We start from the raw sequence: 23,377 nt of genomic DNA, 5'->3' as shown, positions 1-23,377 counted from the left end.
TTGCGGATGACTCACATCCGTTATAGGGGAAACTCCCCACGTTCAAAGAATGGCATTCGATCTTTTTTGTACATCAGATTGAACAGATCAGTCAAACTGACACATGATGTATTATTGCCCTGTTTAAAATAAATACATGTTACTGATCCTCGTCATATACGCCCTCCGTTCCTGCTTTGTAGATGTTCGACAACTTTTTACTGAACGTAGACAAACCTCTCTCGTTCTAAACATCATCAAACTCTGTTACTTCACATCGTCAATCTCTCACCTACGGAACTCTATCAATCTGTCTCTATTACTTAACATCGTTAATCTCTCTACTCATTTTAAACATAATCAAATTCTTCCTTAATTAATTACATCATACTCTCTCTTACTGTCTGTCCTCAATCTGACTCCCACTGAAAGTCTCTGGAGTGAATTCCATGATACAAGTATACATGTCTCTCGACAGAGCGCTATAATACAAGTGTACGTGACTCTGGAGAGAGTATTAAAGAATGTAATGTATCTGTAATGAACCTGTAAAGAATCTGTAACGTACCTGGTATCAATAATCTGTATTGAGGTAATGCAATGAGGCACCCAAGAATGTCATGAACTTAATTATATCCAATGTGTTCATTGAACTGTACTTGATGTAACCTGCAAATTGCATAATCTATATTGTGTATGTTTGGAATGTGATATGACAACTGTATTGTATGTATTGCTGCAAATTTTATGAATAAAGTGTATTTTTGGAAAAAAAAACTATGATTAAAGAATACATGTTCCAGGTGGGAGTGCTATAATACCAGCATGTGTCTCTAGTAGTAGTGCGACAATGCAAGTGTACGTGCCTGTAGATGGTTTTCTATAATACAATTGTACGTGTCCATAGAGGGAGCGTTGTCATAGATGTGCACACCTCTCTGGAGGGAGTGCCTTAATACACGTATAAGTGACTCTGGACGGATTGCTATAACACCATTATACGTGTCTCTAGAGGGAGTGCGACAATAGAAGTATACGTCTCTCTGGAGGGATTTTTTAAAAAGTGTAATATATCAGCTTTATTCTCAGTAATAATACATACACACGCACAGAGACGCTGGGAAAGACCTGTTGAATATCTCCCCACAGGGAGGTGCATGGTTTCCAGAGATACTGCAATACTGGGTCGATGCGTGGAGTAGACGGAGGAAGACCCTATTCCATCTCTCTGTTCCAAAATCAGTTTAATATATGGTCCCCAGATAAGAGACGTATCAGATATTAAACTGATAAGAACAGATTTTTTTCCACAAAATATACTTTATTCACAAAATTTGCAGCAATACATACTACACCGTCATCATATCACATTCCAAACATACACAATACAGATTCTACAATTTGCAGGTTACATCAAGTACAGTTCAATGAACACATTGTACATAATTACAGTTCATGACACTCCAGGGTGCCTCATTGCATTACCTCAATAATGATTATTTATTACAGATTCATTACAGGTACATTACAGATTCATTACAGGTACAGTACATCAATTAGAATTTTACATTCTGGCCGAGGGGGGTCTTCCCAATTGCAGCCCCTCGGTATACAATGGCGGGAAGGCTCCAAATGGTTGCTTTTCCCCACAGAGCCTTTGCGGCGGCCGCACGCAGCCTCAGTGCATCCCTGAGCACATAGTCCTGGACCTTGGAATGTGTCAGTCTGCAACACTCGGTCGAGGACAGCTCCTTGCACTAGAAGACCAGCAGGTTTCGGGCAGACCGAAGGGCGTCTTTCACCGAGTTGATGGTCTTCCAGCAGCAGTTGATGTCTGTCTCGGTGTGCGTCCCCGGGAACAGCCCGTAGAGCACAGAGTCCTGTGTTACGGAACTGCTCGGGACGAACCTGGACAGATACCACTGCATCTCTCTCCAGACCTTCTTTGCAAAGGCACATTCCAGAAGGAGATGGGTGACGGTCTCGTCTTCACCGCAGCCTCCTCGGGGACAATGTGCGGTGGCGCTGAGACTCCGGGACTGCATGAAGGATCTGACGGGAAGGGCCCTTCTCACCACCAGCCAAGCTAGGTCTTGGTGCTTGTTTGAAAGTTCTGGCGATGAGGCGTTCTGCCAAATGACATTGACATTCTGCTCGGGGAACCAACCAACGGGATCCACCATCTCCTTTTCCCGCAGGGTCTCGAGGACGTTGTGTGCGGACCACTTGCTGATCGCCTTGTGGTCAAAGGTGTTTTTCTACTCAAACCTTTCCACGAAGGACAGGTGGGGCGGAACAGTCCAACTGGACGGAGCATTCCATGGCAGCGTGGCCAGGCCCATCCATCGCAACACCGGGGACATGTAGAACCTCAGCACGTAGTGACACTTTGTGTTTGCGTACCGAGGGTCTATGCACAGCTTGATGCAGCCGCACTCAAAGGTGGCCATCAGGATGAGGGCCACGTTGGGCATGCCTTTCCCCCTTTCGCTGGAGATTTGTACATTGTGTCCCTGCAGACACGATCCATTTTTGATCTCCAGATAAAGTGGAAGATGGCTCGGGTGACTGTCGCAGCGCAGGAACGAGGCATGGGCCAGACCTGCGCCACGTACCGCAACAACGAGAGCACCTCGCACCTGATGACCAGGTTCTTGCCCACGAATGAGAGAGATCATCGATCCCACAGTCCCAGTTTCTGCTTCATCTTGGCAATACGCTCCTCCCAGTTTTTGGTGCATGCCCCGGCCCCCCCGAACCAGATCCCCAGCACCTTCAGGTAATCCGACCTGATGGTGAAGGGGACAAAGGATTGGTCAGTCCAGTTCCCAAAGAACATGGCCTGGCTCTTGCTACGATTTACCCTGGCCCCCGAGGCCAGTTTGAACTGGTCGCAGATGCTCATCAATCTGCAGACTGACAGCTGATCCGAGCAAAAGACAGCGACGTCGTCCATGTACAGGGAGGCCTTGACCTGAGTGCCTCTGCTGCCTGGGATCGTCACCCATCTTATGCCCGCATCCCTCCTGATGGACCCGGCATAGGGTTCGATGCAACACACGAACAAGACAGAGGAGAGAGGACAGCCCTGCCTGACTCCAGATTTGATCGGAAAGCTTTCTGATTCCCACCCATTGATTGAAACTGCGCTACTGATGTTTGTGTAGAGCAGTTGGATCCAATTGCGGATTCCCTCCCCAAATCCCATTTTGGAGAGCACGTCCATCATGTACATGTGGGATATTCTGTCAAAGGCCTTCTCCTGGTCCAGGCTGATCAGGCAGGTGTTCATCCCCTGTTCTGTACATTGGCAATCGTGTCCCTGAGTAGCGCCAGGCTATCAGAGATCTTCCTGCCGGGTACAGCGCAGGTCTGATCGGGGTGGATCACCACCTCCAGGGCTGACTTGACCCGATTGGCGATGACCTCGGACAGAATTTTGTAGTCCACGTTAAGTAGTGAGATGGGTCGCCAATTTTTGATTTCTTCCCTCTCCCCCTTCTGCTTGTAGATGAGGGTGATGATGCCTTTCCTCATGGAGTCTGACATGCTGCCTGCCAGAAGCATACCCCCGTACACTTCCAGCAGGTCTGGGCCTATCCAGTCCCACAGAGCCGAGTACAACTCCACCGGTAAGCCGTCGCTTCCGGGAGTCTTACTCTTCCCGAAGGTTAAAATATTACTAAACATCGTCAAACTCTCTCTATTTAACTGATCCTCCTCAAACTCTCTCTCACAGAATGTCCTCCTTTACGCTCTTACTGTTTAACTGATCCACGTCAACCCTTATTTCAGAATAAAAATCTCATTTTATCGTCCCGCGGGATCTTTACCCTATTGTATTTTGTTGGTCTATTTCCGCGTTGTCATTTCTGTGTATTTCTATGTTTGAATTTCCAACCCGGAAACAAGAGGCTGGCCAATAGCATCCCAATTACTGTTGGCCAATCAGCGGCAGGAGAAGGTGAGGAAACTCAACATTAAAACTTTGGGTGATTTTGGTTTCGAAATCCAGCAGACTCATGTACAGGCCAGAAACAGGGTGGTTCTGGGTTGTCATCATCAGTAAAACGTCCAGAATGAGGATTTATTTGAGGAAATTTACTTTTCATAATCACACTTTGGCCTTAATATCAGCAATACACTTATTGAAAAATCACCAAATATACAACCCATCGGTTTATGTGCCACTTTGCAGGAGTCAGATCGAAGGCACTACTATAGACTGGAGCACACAATTTACCCCAATACGTCAGTGCATTACTGAGGGAGTGCTGCACTGTTGCTGATGCCACCTTCCCCATGACGTGCTGAAACTAATTCCCTCCCTGGTGCAAAAAAAGAATCCCATGGCACTACTTGAAAAAAAGGAAGTTTTCTGTGTCCCTGAATCTTCCTCTACCAACAAAAGTCAGGATGTGGAGATGCCGGTGATGGACTGGGGTTGACAATTGTAAACAATTTTACAACATCAAGTAATAGTCCAACGATTTTATTTGAAATTTACAAGCTTTCGGAGGCTTCCTCCTTCCTCAGGTAAATGTCAGGAACTCCTCGAAGCCTACGCATTTATAAATCACAGAACAATACATGGTGATTACAGATAGTCTTTGCAACTGCCAGAGTATGGGGTCATTTAACTGGCTGCATATAGTGACACCACTATTCCCGGCCAGAATGGAGATGATTAGGTAATTGCCCCGTCAATTACATCTGGAGACCGCACTGCCGTAAGTGACCGGGATTGAGTTTATCCACATAATTTGTATGTTTGCTTTGTTTGCTGTAAAATAGACCCTGTTTGTTGTAAGTCCTGCCGTAAGTCCCAACCCGCCTCCAACTCCCAGTGGTGTCAATAGACACTCTGTACTCCCAGACCCATCAGCAGCCAGTAGCTGAGTCGAGGGAGGGTTTATACCTGAAACATCGACTCCCTGTTCTTTTCTCCAATGATGCAGGACCTGCTGAGTGTTTCTTATTTTTCTATTTTTGTCCAGTATTTTGCTTTTTACTCAGCTCCGTGAATTGCCCGGAGGGAGGAACTGCAGCTTTTTCCAATATACTCATTATAGGGATTCACGTTGGTGCCAATTTTGATTTTCAGAACCCTTTTGCTTCTTAACCCCTCGGCGTTAAATTGTCCCGTCGGATGAGACATTAAACTGTCTGCCCTCTCAGGTGGATGTAAAAGATCCCATGACACTATTTCAAAGAAGAGCAGGGGAGTTCTCCCTGGTGTTCTGACCAATATTTATCCCTCAACCAACATCAGTAAAACAGATTATCTGGTCTGTGTCACATTGCTATTTGTGGGACCTTGCTGTGCGCAAATTGGCTGCCGTGTTTCCTACACTTCAAAAGTAGTTCATCGGCTGTAAAGTGTTTTGTGGTGTCCTGGCATCGTGAAAGGAGCTATATAAATGCAAGTCTTTCTTTAATAATCAGCTAACGACTGGACTCACGCCTGACTTTGTGCTTGGATCAATCGTTTTTATTTCTATTTAACATTTCTCAAAAATCAGGAAGATGAAATGTCCCAAAAGGAAGAATTGATCCATCACTGAGGAAGTAAATAGGCTAAAAAAAATCTTGGGAAAGTTTGGATCTAATGCTAAGGCACAGGCCGAGTGAAGTCTCGCCTTCGCTGTCAATCTAACATCACATTGGCACCAGATCATTGCAGGAGCCACCAATTCCTATCCAGGTCTCAGCAAGAATTGGAGAACCAGCTGCCAAGTGAAAGAAAAAGGCCGTTTGACCCAACCAGTCTTTCCCCCACACGTGATCCGTGGAGACTTTGGTCAGACAGCACTTTATATCACATCCTCAGGATGCCCAACGGTGCTTTACACTCAATACATCACTTCTGAAGTGCAGTCACCCTTGTTATGTTGGCAAACTCTGCAGCCAATTTGCACACAAAAATCCTATGCTACTGGTATCCAGCTTGATTGTGATGGAGGAGTGAAGGATATTCCAGGCCATGATGTTACAGCTTGTGGAGCTAGACAATACCACTGCTGCTGATGGCCCTCAGTGCCTCATCGATGCTCAGTTCCACTATACCAAGTCTGTCAGTTTATGTGCCAGTTTGAGTGAGTCAGAAGGTTCCCGGCCTTAATATAGTCTTGGGCACATAATTGAGGCTAATACTTCAGTGCAGTACCGAGGGAGTGCTGCAGTGTTGGAGATGCCGTCTTTCCCATGACATGTTAAGTTAGACCCTGTCTGCCCATCCTAGTGCACAAAAAAATCCTATGCTACTATTTGGAGAACAGGGAGTACTTCCACAAACAACAAATAACAGATTAAAGGTGACACTGGGCGTCACTAAGTGGAAAAACAACTCTACAAGTGCCCCCCATCTCAGGAGACACCACTAATATAATATTCTGAACGTGAAGTCCAATCTAAACTAAAGAAGCTTACATTAAAATGAAATCATAATATAATTATCGACTAAACGGTTTATGCCCTGCAGTATCCAGCGGTCACAAAAGCCTACGGCACCTGGCATTCCTAGGTGGTCTTCAAAGCAAGTACTAATCAGGCCTGACTCTGTTTAACCCCTAGGATCGGGCGCTTTCAGAGTCGTGTGGCATCCTATGCATACTGCCAGAGTATGGGGTCATTTAACTGGCTGCATATAGAGACACCACTATTCCCGGCCAGAATGGAGATGATTAGGATACCAATCCTTGTTCAATGGGCTGTGGATTCTCAGTCGCTGAGTATATTCAAGGCTGAGATCGATAGATTTTTGGACTCTAGAGGAATCAAGGGATACGGAGATCGGGCGGGAAAGTGGAGTTGAGGGCGAAGATCAGCAATGATCTTATTTAATGGCGGAGCAGGCTCGAGGGGCCGTATGGCCTACTCCTGCTCCTATTTCTTACGTTCTTATGTTCTTAATGTAGAAGAGCGGGTCAGGAGGAGTTGCAGGCACATCTGAGAGTGAGGTACCAACATAGCGTTGCTACAACACAGGGCGACCTGCATGCGAAACAATGAAAGCAACATGCTATAGATAAAGCTAAGCAGTCCCACAAACAACGGATTAGTACAAAGCTCTGTAGGCCTACCATAGCAAGTTGAGAATGGTGGTGGACAGTCAGACAACTAATGTGAGGAAGAAGTTCAATGAGGATCCCCATACTCAGTAAGTGTACTTTCAAACTCCCAAATGCAGCTGGATTCCATAATGGGAGAGTCAGCAAACCAAATGAGTGAACTTGGGTTGGGTTAATGGATTTTTCTGAACCTTCACTTACTTGCATTTAAAAAGGTTTGAGTGTGGCTTCCCCCTTGTGGCCCCATGTTGCAGCAGCACAAAATCAAAGTTGCCCTCTGTAAATGTGTTAGGATATGGAGGCACCGGAGAAGGTGCAAAAAAGATTTATGAGGATTATACCAGAAATGAGAGGTAATACCTATCAGGAAAGATTGAATAGGCTGGGGCTCTTTACTCTCGAAAAAAAGACTGAGGGGTGACCTGATAGAGGTCTTTAAGATTATGAAAGGGTTTGATAGGGTAGACATAGAGAAGATGTTTCCACTTACGGGGGAGACCAGAACTTGAGGCCATAAATATAAGATAGTCACTAATAAATCCAATAGGGAATTCAGGAGAAACGACTTCATCCAGAGAGCGGTAAGAATGTGGAACTCGCTACCACAAGGGGTAGTTGAGGTGAATAGCATAGATGCATTTAAGGGGAAGCTAGAGAAACACACAAAGGATATGTCGATAGGGTTAGATGAAGAGGGATGGGAGGAGGTTAACATGGAGCATAAACACCGGCATGGACCTGTTGGGCCTAATGGCCTGTTTCTGTGCTGTACATTCTTTGTACTAATATTTTATTCCATTTATCCACAGTTAACCTGAAGAATAATTTACCAGAGAGTCAAACTGAGTAAAGTATTGAATGAGCAGGCGAAGGAGGTCAGTGCAGCCGGTCAGAGTGCGCACTTGCACCTCACCACCCCAGCGGTGTCCTGAGCTCAGCTGTGCCACAAAGAGCAGAGCCGCGCAAACTTCAGATACTTCCCCACCTGTTGGTGGGAGGTGGAGAGGGGATGTCTGTCACGCATCTCAGTGGGGCCGTCCACGTCGTGACCACTGGCAGAGGCGTGGGAGCAATTTACCTACTTGATTACTGGAGAATGGTGTGTGACGTACAAAACCCTGGTTAGACCGCACCTGGAGTACTGTGAGCAGTTCTGGGCACCGCACCTTCGGAAGGACATATTGGCCTTGGAGGGAGTGCAGCGTAGGTTTACTAGAATGATACCCGGACTTCAAGGGTTAAGTTACAAGGAGAGATTACACAAATTGGGGTTATATTCTCTGGAGTTTCGAAGGTTAAGGGGTGATCAGATCGAAGTTTATAAGATATTAAGGGGAACAGATAGGGTGGATAGAGAGAAACTATTTCCGCTGGTTGGGGATTCTAGGAGTAGGGGGCACAGTCTAAAAATTAGAGCCAGACCTTTCAGGAGCGAGATTAGAAAACATTTCTACACACAAAGGGTAGAAGTTTGGAACTCTCTTCCGCAAACGGCAATTGATACTAGCTCAATTGCTAAATTTTAAATCTGAGATAGATAGCTTTTTGGCAACCAAAGGTATTAAGGGATATGGGCCAAAGGCAGGGATATGGAGTTAGATCACAGATCAGCCATGATCTTATCAAATGGCGGAGCAGGCACGAGGGGCTGAATGGCCTACTCCTGTTCCTATGTTCCTAGGATCCAAAGAAAAAACAAAGAGTGGAAATTATATTTCCCAGACATTGGGATTGGCGAGATAGACAGGGTCTTTTCAGGCCCTGTACGTTCCTCTGTTCCTCAGTGTAAAATTCTGGGATGGGATAAATACCGTACCTGCTGCTGAGACTATATCAGTGTCGGATCTGAATAATTTTATTCAGATGGAAAGAGTGAGAAGAAAGACCCGTTTTCTGGAAAAACTTTCCATCTGAATGAATGTGTTTCAGATCCGAAAAGGACCTGGAGAGACCCTTGTGGCCAGTCCCAGTGTCTGGGAAATGTCATATCGCACGATACCTCTCATGCCCCTCTATCAAATATTTCTCCAGGTGTTTATCCAACTCTCTCCTGAACTTCTGATACAATCAGCCCTCAGTAACTCCACTTGCCGTCCATTCCACACATTCACCAGCCTCTGTGTGAAGTGGTTAGACGTGAACTGTTGTTTCACCTTCCCTCTTCTCAGTTTGCGGCCACACTAACATCCTTTAAATATGCTCTCTGACCCAGTTGCTGCTGTGTTTAAATCAAATACTCTCAGCAACAGGAGAACTCACAGACACAAGCAGACCTCTGATTCGGTTATACTGATGTGATTATAGCCATTTCTGACTCAGTGCTGGTAAAGGGGTTTGTGAATCTTGCTCCACTTTTACTTTTATGCTCAACATGAACATCACTGAGTGGACACCTGGCTTGGAACCAGTAACCTCTTAATCTCTGCCTCCACCATCGAAACCCCAATCCACACCTTCATCGCCTCAAGGATTGCTTGTTGTGAAAAGTGGTTAAGGGGAGTTATTATTCCAGATTGTAATGATCACAGAGCTGGTGAGGAGGGAGGGCTACCTCACAAATCCTTATTTATGAAGGATAAAGGTCATTGAGGGGGCACCCAGATTACAATTAGGGACCACGTGATTTGTCGGTAAATGCTCTACCACTGAGCTATACCCCCAGACACTTACTCATATTTGATGTGCATTAGAATAAAATGGTGCATAGCACAGGACACCATCAGGGATTAAAAAAAAAGTTAAAAAGTGGTGTCATTTCAACAAATTGTTAGACAATGCTAAACTGCTTTAGAAAGTCTCTGATCTTTTAAAAATGGCGCCAAGTTGTTTATACAGAGTTATTATTATTGATTATCATGATTATAATGTGGAGATGCCGGTGATGGACTGGGGTGGACAAATGTAAGGAATCATAGAATCATAGAAGTTTACAACATGGAAACAGGCCCTTCGGCCCAACATGTCCATGTCGCCCAGTTTATACCACTAAGCTAGTCCCAATTGCCTGCACTTGGCCCATATCCCTCTATACCCATCTTACCCATGTAACTGTCCAAATGCTTTTTAAAAGACAAAATTGTACCCGCCTCTACTACTGCCTCTGGTGAACCTGACGAAGGGGATAATCTCCGAAAGCTTGTGATTTTAAAATAAAATTGTTGGACTATAACCTGGTGTTGTAAGATTCCTTACATCATGATTATAGACATGGTGTGGAGGGATGTGTGTGTAACTCCCACTCTTTGTGATAACATAAAAAGCATTGAGGGGGCATCCAAATTTAAACTGGGGACCTCTACGATCTACAATCAAATGCTGTACCACTGAGCTACACCCCTCAGGCAAATCCACACATCTTATGTGTTTCAGAACAAAGTGGTCCATCGCACAGGCCACCATCAGGGATAAAAAAACATAGGAGCAAAGATGGAGTCAATTCAAGAAATTAGCAGACAATGCTAGACATTGTTTTAAAAGCTCTCCTATCTTTCAAAAACGGCACCAACAGTTTATGCAGAGTTATTATTATTGACAGGGTGCAGAGAGATGTGTGTGTAACTTTTACTCTTTGTGATAACATAAACGTCAGATTTGAAGGGAGAACCTCTCTACTCTGCAAAGCGAATGCTGTGCCACTGAGCTATACCCCCAGGCACAGGATGTGCCTCTGACAGCTGCCCACAGCAACAAGACCTGCAACATTTTACCGAACTGATGTCAGTTTCCTGTCTCTGACTCATGCTCCACATTCCCGTCGATGTCATTATCTGAAATCACAGGCTCAGTTTTTAAAAGCTCGTCATCGCCCGACTCGACCAAGACCATCGATTCGAAGACTGTTGCCGCACTATCCAATTGCCTGTCCCACATCAGTTCACGGATGAGTTGAAATTTCCTTTAGCTCAACGCCAGCAAATCCAAACCCACCAGCAGCTTCCTGCCTCTGGCTCCAGCTCCATCGCACTTCCCTCTGCCCAGTTGGGCTGAACCATTTCGTACAGGGCCTTGACCCTGCTTGACCCTGAACCCGTCATTTCATTGTGAATCCGGTTGGTGACCAAGGCACCATTTATTCAGCTCTGGAATATGTCCCATTCGCAATGCACCTCTCTCCCTTTAACCCTCTCCCTCCACCCCTGTAGCCCCAATCCACGACTCCATCGCCTCAAGGATTCATTTGTCAATTGCCGATTTCAGCGGCACATCGAGTTCAAGATCCTAGTCCTCGTTTTTCAAATCCCTTCGCTGTCTCACGCCGCCTTAGCTGAGTGAGGCTCTCCACCATTATGTCCCAGCTGCTCTGTGCCCAAAACTGAACGCAATACTCCAGATGGGGTCCGACCAAGACTCTGAACAACTGGAGCATCACTGCCTCCCCTTTACATTCAAGCACCCTTGAGATAAAGGCCAACATTCCACTTGCCTTTTTGATTGCTTTTTGTAGCTGTGCACCAGCTTTTAATTCCACCATCATTCATGGCGTACACGTGCTACCCGTGAACCCCTGCCATGGCTCAGTGGGCAGCACTCTCACCTTGGTTGTGGGTTCAAGTCCCCCTCCAGAAGCTTGAGTGCAAAAGCTAGGCTGACTCTTTAATGCTAGTTGTGAGGGGACGCTGCACCGTTGGAGTACTGAGGGAGAGCTGCACTGTCGGAGATGCCGTCTTTCAGATGAGACGTTAAGCTGAGGCTGAGTGCCAACTCAGCTGGGTGTAAAAGATCCCATGGCATTATTTGAAGAGCAGGGTCGTTCTCGTTGGCATCCTGTCCAACATTTATCCCTCAACCAACATCATTAAAACAAATAATCTGGTTATGATCACATTGCTGTTTGTGGGAGTTTGCTGCGTTTCCTACTTTACAACTGTAATTACGCTTCAAAAGTACTTAATTGGCTGTAAAGCACTTTGGGATGTCCTGAGGTCATGAAAGGCGCTGTATAAATGCAAGTTCTTTCTTTCATAAGATCACTCTCAGACCCAGGATGAACTTGGGTCGAGTGAATGGACTTTCTGAGCCTTCACTTATATTAAAAAGGTTTGTGTGGTGCTCCCCCTGGTGGGGATTATTGATACTCCATATTACAGCAGCACAAAATAAAAGCTGCCCTCAGTCAACGTACTGCGACTGCCCTAAAATTTTATTATATTTATCCATATTTAATCAGAAAACAACCCCCTTTTGACTTTTCGAAAACATTTTTTTTAAATTCAAGCTTCCGGCAAACAGGCTTTGTTAGTCTGTTAGTGCAGCGTTTCCCAAACTATTTTGGATCCTGCTCCCCAGTAGTGGAGGCGAGCACTCACACCACCCCATAACCGTAAACATTAGATATTTGTTGATAACTTACAAGATATAAAAAAGTTCAATAAATCACAAGAATAAAACATCTTGTTTTCACCCAGTGGTACTGCTTCCTACACTAGAGGTCTTTACTGTAAAGCAGCATTGCCCAAACTGCCCAGCGCAAAGAGGTCGGAAGAATAAAATATTTTCAGATAAAACGATGCTGAGGTGTGTCCCAGAGTGAACACTTTTGCCGTGCTCCCTCCACGTGTAGCGGCTTGGGGCATGGCCTTAGGTTGCGATATTCCACTCACGTGACTGGGAATGTCCCACGAAATGGCCATGACGTCGCTCACGGTGTGTGTGTGTGTGTGGGAGGCACTCCCGCAGTTTGGGAAACGTTGGTTTTAGTGGAAGAGTACGTCCGTGTGCAAACGGGGTTTCTGACGCACGTTTGGCGAAGTGACGCCCGCAGAGCAGGTGGTTCCCGGGCAAATGATCTCTTTCTCAAATCTCATGTTATAAAAGAGCCAAACCACAAACAGAACTGAACAAAACGCATTCTTTTAATTGAACATTTTTCACCCTTTGCATTCAAACAATAACAGTTATAAAGCAACAGCTCAGAAACTGACACATTTGTTCCTCCCGGTAACCTCTCAATGAAGCACCAAGCGTGGGATTGAGCCACATGGACCAGAACGGTCCCAGGTTGAATCCTTGGCGTGTGCCGAGCTCGGTAATCTCGCCCAGAGATGACAGCAAGTGCGACTGGCCTCGGCACCCACAAACCAGGGTGGAGGGCGAATGTTGCCAGGGTTTCGGCTCCTGATCACCATCCAGTGACCCCTGTTGCAGAAATGGCCTGGGTGGATGTCGGGTGAGAACAGGACCGGACTCACCCGTGATGCCCCAATAATCGAATAGCCTGCTGACACTCACTGTCCACACAGCAGTAATGAAGGCAGCTATCACCTCTGGCAGAGGGAGGAAGGAACTTGAAAATTCAAGTGAAAATCAGTACATTTCTAAACTGACAGTAACGCCTGTTTCTGGAGCAACCCATTGTAAACTAACTGGAGAGTTCCTAGGTAGTCAACTGGAAGTTATTTCTCAATAAACTGGCTGTAATTTCATCACACTCTCTCTCATCCTTCTTGCTCAATGGATGGGCAGCATAGAAAGCACTGAACCAAGAGTGTCCTCCCAATTACAAAACGGGGAGTACCTCAAAAGGAAAATCAAACAAAACCCGGGGGGGGGGGGTCGGGGGGGGTCAGAGGTGAACAGGAAATATAAACATCGTGGGCGCTATGGCGGCAAGTCTACAAAAAAAAAATCAGCAATTGCCTGTACACCACATCACCGACACAACTGGTTTTTTTGGATAGCACATCTGCCATTACACCAGGCTTCACTTCCAGGTGTTTTGGTGGCCTTTTGGCCAAGGCTAGTTGTTCCTCCCCTGCCCCCAATATTTTTGCCAATGGAAACACTATGGAGATCACGTCAACACAAGTAAAGATCCCCCCTCCTTTGAATCACGTGGGGCTCTGCCTGGATGCAGCTGCACTTAGCGGTTTCCGGTCTAATCCTCCAAGTCCAGCCCGAATTCGCTGTATAGGTCTCTGGTGGTGACCCCTCTGATCACTGCTGTAACAAATGAGGGAAAAGGGTCATTACAGTGCAGGCACATTAAAGGGAGATTTCACCAGCAGTAACTACTCCTGAATTATGATTCTTGTTAACTTACTCTTACTGTTTGTAAAATATTTACTTTAAAGGAGCATATTTGTCACAGAGCAGGGAAATGGAATTAGGGTGGCTAGCTTCAGTTGAAGAGCTACCATTAGCATGCTGGGCCAAATGGCCTGTGCTGTAATTTCTACGGTCCCATAAAATCTTGCCCGTGATTTAACACTCTCGACTCTGAGTCAGAAGATTGTGGGTTCAAACCCCACTCCAAAGACATCAGCACACAATCCAGTCTGACATATCTGTGCAGTACTGAGGGAATGCTGCACTGTCGGAGGTGCCGTCTTTCGGATGAGACGTTAAATCGGGGCCCAGTCTGCCTTCTCAGGTGGATGTAAATGATCCCATGGCACTATTCGAAGAAGAACAGTGGAGTTCTCCCTCGTGTCCTGGCCAATATTTACCACTCAACCAACATCACTAAAACAGATTATCTAGTCATTATCACATATCTGATTGTGGGACCTTGCTGTGCGCAAATTAGCTGCCGGGTTTGCCTACATTACAAAAGTGACTACAATTCATAAGTACTTAATTGGCTGTAAAGCGCTTTGGGACGTCCTGAGCTCCTGAAAGGCGCTATATAAATGCAGGGCCTTTCCTTTGCTTTTACCAGGAGTTCTTACCCAGTTTTCCCAAAAGTATCTGGCCCACGTCCTTGATGTCATTGTACTCGTGGAGCTGGTCAATGTGCTGGTCCAGCTCTTCCAGAGAATACCCTCTGTGGCAAAGGAAATACAGGAATGATCTACACAGCTTAAGCAAACCTTACTGCAGAGCTGATCTCCTCCATAAATGGAGGTAGAAGAAGGCTAACATATTTTATAATACTGTCACAGAGAGATTTGTAATGAAAGAAATCGCAATCAGGTTTGCTTGCAGTCCCTGCTAGCTTGGTGGATCAATGTACTGTCCAGTGTGGTAGCGAGGGGAGGATTAGAAGCACAGAATCTTACAGCACAGGAGGCCATTTGGCCCATTGTGCCTGTGCCAGCTCTTTGAAAGAACTATCCACTTTTTCCCCTTAGCCCTGCAAATTTTTCTTTTTCAAGTATATATCCAATTCCCTTTTGAAAGTTACAATTGAATCTTCTTCCTCCGCCCTTTCAAGCAGTGTTTTCCAGATCATAGCAACTCGATTCATTAGCCAGGTTTCACATAGGCAGGATGCCAATAGACACATTCAAGATTGGGGGGGTTGTGGACAGCAAGGGTTTTGATGCCGATGAAGCTAATCCAACAAATTACTATTAAAATACAGTCAATTGTTAGGTGAGTAAACATGGCAGACACACAGCAGGATCCCATAAAAGGCAAGTGAGATGAACAACCAATCAATCTGATTGTGGCAGTGTTACTTGGGGAATAGAATTTTGGTTAGGACACCACCCTGCTCTTCTTCAAATAGCACCACAAAACCTTTTATTGTTACCGGTGTCAGCCTAGATTACACACTCAAGTTCTGAAGCGGGGCTTGACTCATTACCTTCTAGACTCAGAGGCCAGAATGCTACCAACTGAGCCAAGATGACAATTTGAAACAAATTCTCAATTTTCTCCTCTCCTAACTCAGACTAAGGTACAATTTCACATTCACTGCCTGCCCTGTGATACTCTTCTCCCAAATTATTTCATGTGTGAGGCTAAGCGGTCAATATCAGACGATTTGAATGTGGAGGGCATTAAAGCCAAGCATGAGTCTGTCCTCATCCAATATCCACAAGCATGCAACTTCCAGCAGGGTTGATCAGAAGCAGCAACCCTAGCTGATTTATCCCTTCGCTCAAGTCTATGAGTGCTAAGGCCAAATGCAGAGCCTCCTATGCCTCGCAATTAAATCTGGGAACTCCCTGGTCTGGAAGGCTCAGTACTACACTGGGCAATGCATTCACTCACTGAAGCAAAACAAATAATAAAATATTCCACATCTAAGGATAAGCAGTCGACATTCACAGTCCTGACCCCAAGAATGAACTTCTCTTTTAAAAGGTGCCTGACAGAAGTGTGAAGTGCTTCGATGACGGGCATGATATTAATGCAAGTATCGTTACGAACAACAATCAAATCGGACAGCTCTATCAAAGAGCCGGCACAGGCACGATGGACCGAATGGCCTTCTCCTGTGCTGCACCTACTATGATAAATAATTAGCAGGTCGGTTCTACGTTTATTAAGATTTTGGTTGGCTGCTTGTCAAGCCTTTGCGTGATGAAGGCAAACAGCACACTCACTCAGAGATCAGTCCTGTAATCTGTCGGTCGAGATCTTCACATTTCCTCCTCAGATCTTCAAGGTCAGTTTGAAGAACAGCAGCATCGAGCTCTGTGCTCTGGGAGGTCCTTAGTGACTGTAGGTGGGAGAGAAGTCAGTGTAAGAGAAAGAAATAGTATTCACAGCAAAGTGTGGTGTCACACACCTGACACATTATAAATTAAAAGAACAAAGTTATTTATGTAAAAATCTGGTATTCTTAAAAAAGAATATAGACCAATGAATTTCTCGCGGACTTGGCATGGCCAATCTAAAAGGCAAACTTTAATATATATAAAAATAAAAATATATAAATAAATAAATACACACACACACACACACATACATGTACACCATAGAGAGCTTGTTTAATTGCTTACTGGTGACTTAAAGCTTGCATTTAATTTTCTGAATGGTCCAACTGGTGTCCTGTGAGAAAAAAGGCAAGAATTATATTAAAAAAAACTGCACCTGAATATTTAAACTTAATCCACATAGTATATTTTCCTTTACACTTCCAAATGATAAACCATTCAGCCCATCCATCCAGAAAGATCTTATACTGCCCCCATCAAAACAGCCAACTGTTTAAGTGACTGAGGGTTGCCGCCTCCACAACCATTCTTGAAGGTCCATCCCAAGGTGATCACCGTTTTGTCCTTTTGAGCCTGTATTCCCCTATCCCACTGCCGTGGTTGTAGTGTTATGGATTTATATTTTCTATACCATATTTACACCTGAGAGACCACCTCTTAATCACTTCATTTCAAGGCTTTAGAGTCAATGTATACAGTGTCTTCAAGCAGTCCTCAGGATAATTATGAATGAGGAAAGTCATTCAGCTCATCTTAGTTGTTCTATCCAGAATGACCATAAAGTCCTTCCGAAGTAGCATTCAATTGGTTCTTAAACGATTTTAACCTCCGGGAGAAGAGTTTCTTCATAACAATCCTAAATTTGCCTTTTACTAGTTTGAATCTGAGGCATCAGCGAGTTATGGCAGCTACATGAATGCTTCATCTATACACAAACCTCAGCTCCCAATGAACTGCTGAGCTATACAGACCAAGAAATTCCCAGCTTCAAACCCTGCCCAGTGCTAAGTGAGCTGATCCTGGCCGTGGTGGGGGATAAATATCAGTGGAAGACTTCTGCTTGCAATCCAGCATCTCCTACTGGAATTTTACCCCAGCAGAGACCAGTCTCATCAGACCAGTGTCAACCTTGGCTCATTGGTATCCTTCTTGCCTCGGACTCAGAAGAGTGTGGGTTCAGAGTCCCTAATCTGGAGACTTGAGTACAAATGCCAGGCTGACACCTCAGTGCAGTACTGAGGGAGTGCGGCACTGTTGGAGGTGCTGTCTTTCAGCTGAGACAATAAACTGTCTGCCCTCAGGTCGATGTAAAAGATTCCTTGGTGTCCTGGCCAATATTTATCACTAAAACAGACTATCTGGTCATTTATCACATTGCTGTTTGTGGGAGCTTGCTGTGTGCAAATTCACTGCCGTGTATCCCTACATTACAATGGTGACTACACTTCAAAAGTACTTTGGTTGCAAAGTGCTTTGGGACGTCAAGGCGCTATATAAATGCAAATCCTTTTTCTTTCTCTTCACCGCTCGGCCTTTCTGGTAATGTCACTGACAGGACACTGCCCCACAGCCGCTCGATTGTAATGGTGCTGCAACTTGGGTCTAACCTGGTGTGCCAGGCCCCAGGAAAACACACTAACTGCTGGAAGAATGAAAAATTTCACACCAATACATATTTTTCAAGAAAAGCTTGGATTAATGTAGCCCCAGATCATTTCTCAAAGCACTTCACATGCACTGAATTACTTTAAAGCTTAGTGACTGTAATCAAACAATAGACAATACAGTTGTACAAAAAAAAAAGGGGAAGAAAGCTGCAGATGCTGGAAATCTGAAACACAAAAGGGAAAGACTCGGCAGGTCAGGCAGAATTCATGGAAAGAAACAACCAACTGATGTTTCTGGTGCAAAACGCTAATTAGCCCCTTCCCTCCACAGATGCTGCCTGACGATAAAAGGTACTTCAGTCAGAATTAACTTCCCCTTTAAGTGAATTACCCAAATTTATTATCTTCTGCACCGATTCTCAATGCATTTTCCTAACGCCAATAACATGTATTTTTATTGTTACAAACTGTTGCCTCCATTTTTTTTTGCTACAATCCCTCCCACAGATTGTTTCCGAGCCCGGAGACTGACAGACCTCCTGAGGGAGCGGTCTGCGGACCCTCCGCCCTCGCTGCTCCCGGGGGTCCGGGTGCAGGGTCCCGGGGGTCCCGGTCCCCTGGAGGGAGGCGAGCACAGCCCCGCCGCTCGCGGCTCCGGATCCGCATCCATGGCGACCGCTCCCGGGCCGCGTTCTACGCGCTGCAATAAAACTTCCGCACACGTGACACGCACTGAGCTTTGCCACATGAGTGTTTGATCTTTCCGCTCCACTTTGGGACTCATTTATAAATTTGCGTCCCTTCTTTTAGCTAGCACATGCAGAGAGATTTACTCTGACAATAAAGTGCAAATTATACCAGAGTGGGTTTGTCAATTTCAAAAACTATGCAAAGGATGAAATTCTGATAAAATTCATTTGCAAACCAGAATTGTCACTTAAGGGAAATGATCAAAAATCGAGGTAATTAATGAACATTGTAGGAGTTGCAATGTGTATGTAATTTTGTCGTAGTTTTGCATTCAATTCCCAGTTTTGTGCTGTACAGTTTATCAGTGTCTATGTATTATGGCCTGTTACTGTGCTGTGCATTCTATGTAATTCTATAGAAGTTACGCTGATAGGGTTTGATGAAGAGTGGAGGGAGGAGGCTCGTGTGGAACATAAACACTGGCATAGACCAATTGGGCCAAAAGGCCTGTTTCTGCGTTGTAAGTCCCAAATCTGCTTAAACACGTGTCGAAGAGTGAGGTGCGTCAAACCTAAGTAACATTTTTAAATTGCAGCATTGTCAACAGCATGTTGTCATTTTCCGGAAGTTCCCTATCCGCTGGCAATACACGTGGAAAGCTGTCAGTTTAGCACTGTCACCTGAACCAAAACATCAAGAGAATTTCCAGTAAATCGCAAGCGAAACACTAAAAATCAGCATAACACATCAGCTGCCAAGGCCTTAAGCTCTGGAATTCCCTCCCTGAACCACTCCACCTCTCTCTCCTCCTTTAAGGTGCTCCTTAAAATCAAGCTTTTGGTCACCTGTCCTAACATGTGGCTCGGTGTCAAATTTTGTTTGATAATCGCTCCTGTGAAGCGCCTTGGGACGTTTTACTACGTTAAAGGCGCTAGATAAATGTAAGTTGTTGTCCAATGTAAAATAATCTCATGGCACTATTGGAAGAAGAGCAGGGAGTTCCATGAGTATCCTGGGCAACATTGCTCCTTTAACCAGTACCACCAAAAATAAATTAACTGGTTATTTGCCTCATTTGCTGTTTGTGGGATCTTGCTGTACACAAATTTGGCTGCTGTGTTCGCCTATATTAAAAAAAATAATTAGCTGTGAACCAGTTTGGAATGCCCGCAGGACAGGAAAGAAATTATAATGCAAGACTGTGTCTTTCTTCTTGAAGACTATTGAGAAGAAGTTGAAACTAGGAGCTCCCCTAAAGTTAGGAAAGTTCACAGGCCTGACCTCTGGAACCTGATTTATGGGGAGCATATATAACATCAGGTACATAGCCTGAGAATTATATTTTAATGACATACACAGAAGTGATGGTATTTCCTGTAAAATCGATACCAAACATCTGTTTTATGACAGCAAAAGAAAGGGGGCACCTGGATTTGAACCAGGGACCTCTTGATCTGCAGTCAAATGCTCTACCACTGAGCTATACCCCCATCCTATAGCTAGTATTTTCAATGGCACTTAAAATTTTATAGTAAATGTGCTGCTTTTAACTGCACTTTCTTCAGAATATTAAGTACTTAGACTTTTTGATTGATTGAATCAGAAAGTCTAAGTACTTAGTTTTCTAAAGAAAGTGGAGGTCCGGAAGAATGGACCAGTGTGTGCTGAGTTACCTCATCTCAACAAGGGCACTTTAATTGGCCTCAATACTTCTGGGGATAAAAAAGTCAGCCACTTTTGATTGTTCGCAATGTATTCGATTTATGTGTAGAAGACATTAGATTTCCTTTATATCAGCCAATAAAGCACCTATGCTTCATTCTAATAAAGGGAACTCCTGGAGTTGGGGAGGGAACCATTAAATGCTCAATCATTGAGCTATAACCTCCTACTCAAAAACAAGCCTTCACTATCAATTGAAAATTAAAATTTTATAATGCAGGAAATTTAAAGTAGTCGGACTTTATTACATGGTGTAGAAATCAGTTGTCCACCGCCCAGTGACAGGACATACCGGCTGAGAGAAAATGCAAAAAATAGTTCATACAGAATGAACAAAAAGTTACTATATTTTTCCCATCACTGAGGTATAATGTGGACAGGGTGGGGGACTGGGGTGGGTGTGTCTGTGGAACTTTACCCCAATATAGTAATTGGCAGTTAAAAGCAGCACGCTTGCTATCAAATTTTAAGTGAAATTGAAGACATTAGCTATAGGTTGGGGTGCAGCTCAGGGGTAGCGCTATTTGTCTGCTAGATCAAGAGGTTCCTAATTCAAATTCACAATCCAGGTGCCTACTTTATTGTGGATGGTTTTATCATATCAATGTACAGTTAAATGAGTACATTTAGTCAGTGCTTCTAAAAATTGCATTGTTAGGAGAGGAGACCCAAAGCATTCTCGAATAGACAGGCTTTGATAAGGGAGATGGGATGGAGGGGTTTTCGGAGTAAGCTGCAGAGTGTAGGGCCAAGATAGCTGCAATTCCACAAATTGTGCTCGATTGCATATGGGCGAAAATGACATTGTGCGTTATTAATAACTGGTCTTTTTTTTATTCATCCATGGGATGTGGGCGTCGCTGGCGAGGCCGGCATTTATCGCCCATCCCTAATTGCCCTTGAGAAGGTGGTGGTGAGCCGCCTTCTTGAACCGCTGCAGTCCGTGTGGTGAAGGTTCTCCCACAGTGCTGTCAGGAAGGGAGTTCCAGGATTTTGACCCAGCGACGATGAAGGAACGGTGATGTATTACCAAGTCTTCATGAAATTACCTTGTTTAGTGTTTTGGAGGAGGTGTTAAACTGTTAATTTTAAATGAGTTAAAATCTTCATTGAAATAGTGGACAGAGGAAGTTCATACAAATGCATTCAGCGAAACAAGAAATTGGACATCCATTTAGACAAGTAGATGAATCGTGACTTGTGGAGACGATGAACATACTTGTGTTCATTGCTAATATCTCACTGTATAGTCAAGGGCTGCATCTGATATAGAAATCTTCAGCCCTCATTTACAAATCCTTCCGTTCTCTCACCCCACCCTACCTCTTCCAGTCCTTTGCTCCTACCTGCACCCTGCTTTTCCGACACTGGCCAAGGCTACATATATCATGAACTATCTGTTGAACTATGTCCCCTCTCCTCCAGCTTCCAAGCATGTGTTAAGGGTCAGGAAATACAGGCCATGGAAAATGATCGCTGGTACATTGTGTTTATAATATGCAGTGTAAGTTTCCCCCCACTAGAGAGAGCTAAAAGAGAAACTTTAAATAAATCTATTTCTTTGTTCATAATTTATTGTATAGAAGTTTTAAGTTTACTAATCTTCATGCATAGTAATAGCCAACAAGAATAAACTGATATTAGTCTCTTTATGGCATGTTGCCTTTCATCTCAGGGGGTATAGCTCAGTGGTAGAGCATTTGACTGCAGATCAAGAGGTCCCTGGTTCAAATCCGGGTGCCCCCTAGACAACTTTATATTTCTCCAAAGTACGCACACTAATTATATTAGAAAAATAGTTTGGAAGAACCTATGATTTTATTAGAAGGACTGAAAGAATTAAATAGTTATTAACCGTAAAGTGAATAGCTTTGAAAAATTAAGCACTTAACGATTAACTCATGCCTCACTTCCTTTTCTTTTTACATACTTATTTGGTCAGTGAGTCATGAAAAGAACATTTGATTTGATGCCGGAAGTAATTTGCCTTTCACCCAGATCCTCTCAGAAACCAGTATTACAACGGCCTTTGGACTGCTTTGCAAAGCTGCAATAACTCTGGCAGAAAGTTGACACTACACATGACAAGTGTAGACATGTGTGGGATTCCTCACAGATAGTGTGCACCACACAATCACTTGCCCAGTGTGCTGCCTGTCAAGAGCAGAGGGATTCAGAGATATTCCCACAGCTCCCCAGAGGGTCCGAAACGGGCTGCCCCCTCCCCCATACCACCACCTCGCCCTGGGTGTAAAGACTGTCTGCACCAGCAATCTATGAATGGACTGGTGTGTGTGCTGAGATTAAACAACCTAAGATAGTGAGGGAGAAAGCTGTAGACTGCAGGAAGATATCAATGGACTGGTCAGATGGGCAGAAAAAGTGGCAAATGGCATTCAATCTGGAGAAGTGTGAGGTAATGCATTTGGGGAGGGCAAACAAGGCAAGGCAATAAATGGGAGGATACTGAGCAGTGTAGAGGAACAGAAGGGCCTTGGAATTCATGTCCACAAATCCCCGAAGGTAGCAGGACAGGTAGATAAGGTGGTTAAGAAGGCATACTGGATACTTTCCTTTATTAGCCGAGGCATAGAATATAAGAGCATGCTAGAACTGTATAAAACACTAGTTAGGCCACAGCTAGAGTACTGCGTACAGTTCTGGTCACCACATTACAGGAAAGATGTGATTGCACTCGAGAGGGTACAGAGGAGATTTACAAGGATGTTGCCAGGACTGGAAAATTTTAGCTATGAGGAAGGATTGGATAGGCTGGGGTTGTTTACTTTGGAACAGAGGAGGCTGAGGGGAGATTTAATCGAGGTGTATAAAATTATGAGGGGCCTAGATAGAGAGGACCAATTTCCCTTAGCAGGGGGGTCAGTGACCAGGGGGCATAGATTTAAAGTAATTGGTAGTAGGA

At 44.6% G+C, this 23,377-nt stretch overlaps 1 protein-coding gene, 2 non-coding genes and 1 pseudogene across 4 annotated transcripts; 1 reads left to right on the top strand and 3 right to left on the bottom strand.

Moving 5' to 3' along the window:
- Positions 1 to 1,127: 1,127 nt before the first annotated feature.
- On the bottom strand, positions 1,128 to 1,297 carry LOC137300272 (U2 spliceosomal RNA; annotated as a pseudogene).
- Positions 1,298 to 12,883: 11,586 nt separating this feature from the next.
- Positions 12,884 to 18,753, bottom strand: swi5 (SWI5 homologous recombination repair protein). Of its 2 annotated transcripts, none has more exons than XM_067968793.1 (5): positions 18,579 to 18,753; positions 16,721 to 16,769; positions 16,322 to 16,437; positions 14,717 to 14,811; positions 12,884 to 13,988 (listed from the first exon to the last, which is right to left on the bottom strand). In XM_067968793.1, the coding sequence occupies exons 1-5, from the start codon at positions 18,710 to 18,712 to the stop codon at positions 13,924 to 13,926; spliced, it is 459 nt and encodes a 152-aa protein (XP_067824894.1). In that variant the 5' UTR covers positions 18,713 to 18,753; the 3' UTR covers positions 12,884 to 13,923. The 2 variants fall into 2 exon arrangements, with proteins under 2 accessions (XP_067824894.1, XP_067824895.1); XM_067968794.1 differs by having other exon boundaries at positions 12,884 to 13,985.
- Positions 18,754 to 20,150: 1,397 nt separating this feature from the next.
- Positions 20,151 to 20,222, bottom strand: trnac-gca (transfer RNA cysteine (anticodon GCA)). Its single transcript has one exon. It is a non-coding gene; the product is annotated as a tRNA-Cys (tRNA).
- A 1,906-nt stretch (positions 20,223 to 22,128) lies between these two features.
- trnac-gca (transfer RNA cysteine (anticodon GCA)) lies at positions 22,129 to 22,200 on the top strand. Its single transcript has one exon. It is a non-coding gene; the product is annotated as a tRNA-Cys (tRNA).
- The last annotated feature ends 1,177 nt before the right edge of the window (positions 22,201 to 23,377 follow it).

This window comes from Heptranchias perlo, chromosome 30 (genome assembly GCF_035084215.1).
Source record: "Heptranchias perlo isolate sHepPer1 chromosome 30, sHepPer1.hap1, whole genome shotgun sequence".
In the NCBI taxonomy this organism is placed as follows: Eukaryota; Metazoa; Chordata; class Chondrichthyes; order Hexanchiformes; family Hexanchidae; genus Heptranchias; species Heptranchias perlo.
The sequence above is the reverse complement of the archived record's forward strand: the minus strand, read 5'-3'. Positions and strand labels throughout refer to the sequence as shown.

Excerpts from the sequence above, each read along its gene's own strand:
- swi5 (XM_067968793.1), bottom strand. The coding sequence starts at position 18,712 with ATGGATGCGGATCCGGAGCCGCGAGCGGCGGGGCTGTGCTCGCCTCCC. Across the intron at positions 16,438-16,720 it reads ATGCAAGCTTTAAGTCACCA|TCACTAAGGACCTCCCAGAG; the intron begins GTAAGCAATTAA and ends TCCCACCTACAG. Across the intron at positions 13,989-14,716 it reads GATACTTTTGGGAAAACTGG|CAGTGATCAGAGGGGTCACC; the intron begins GTAAGAACTCCT and ends CATTTGTTACAG.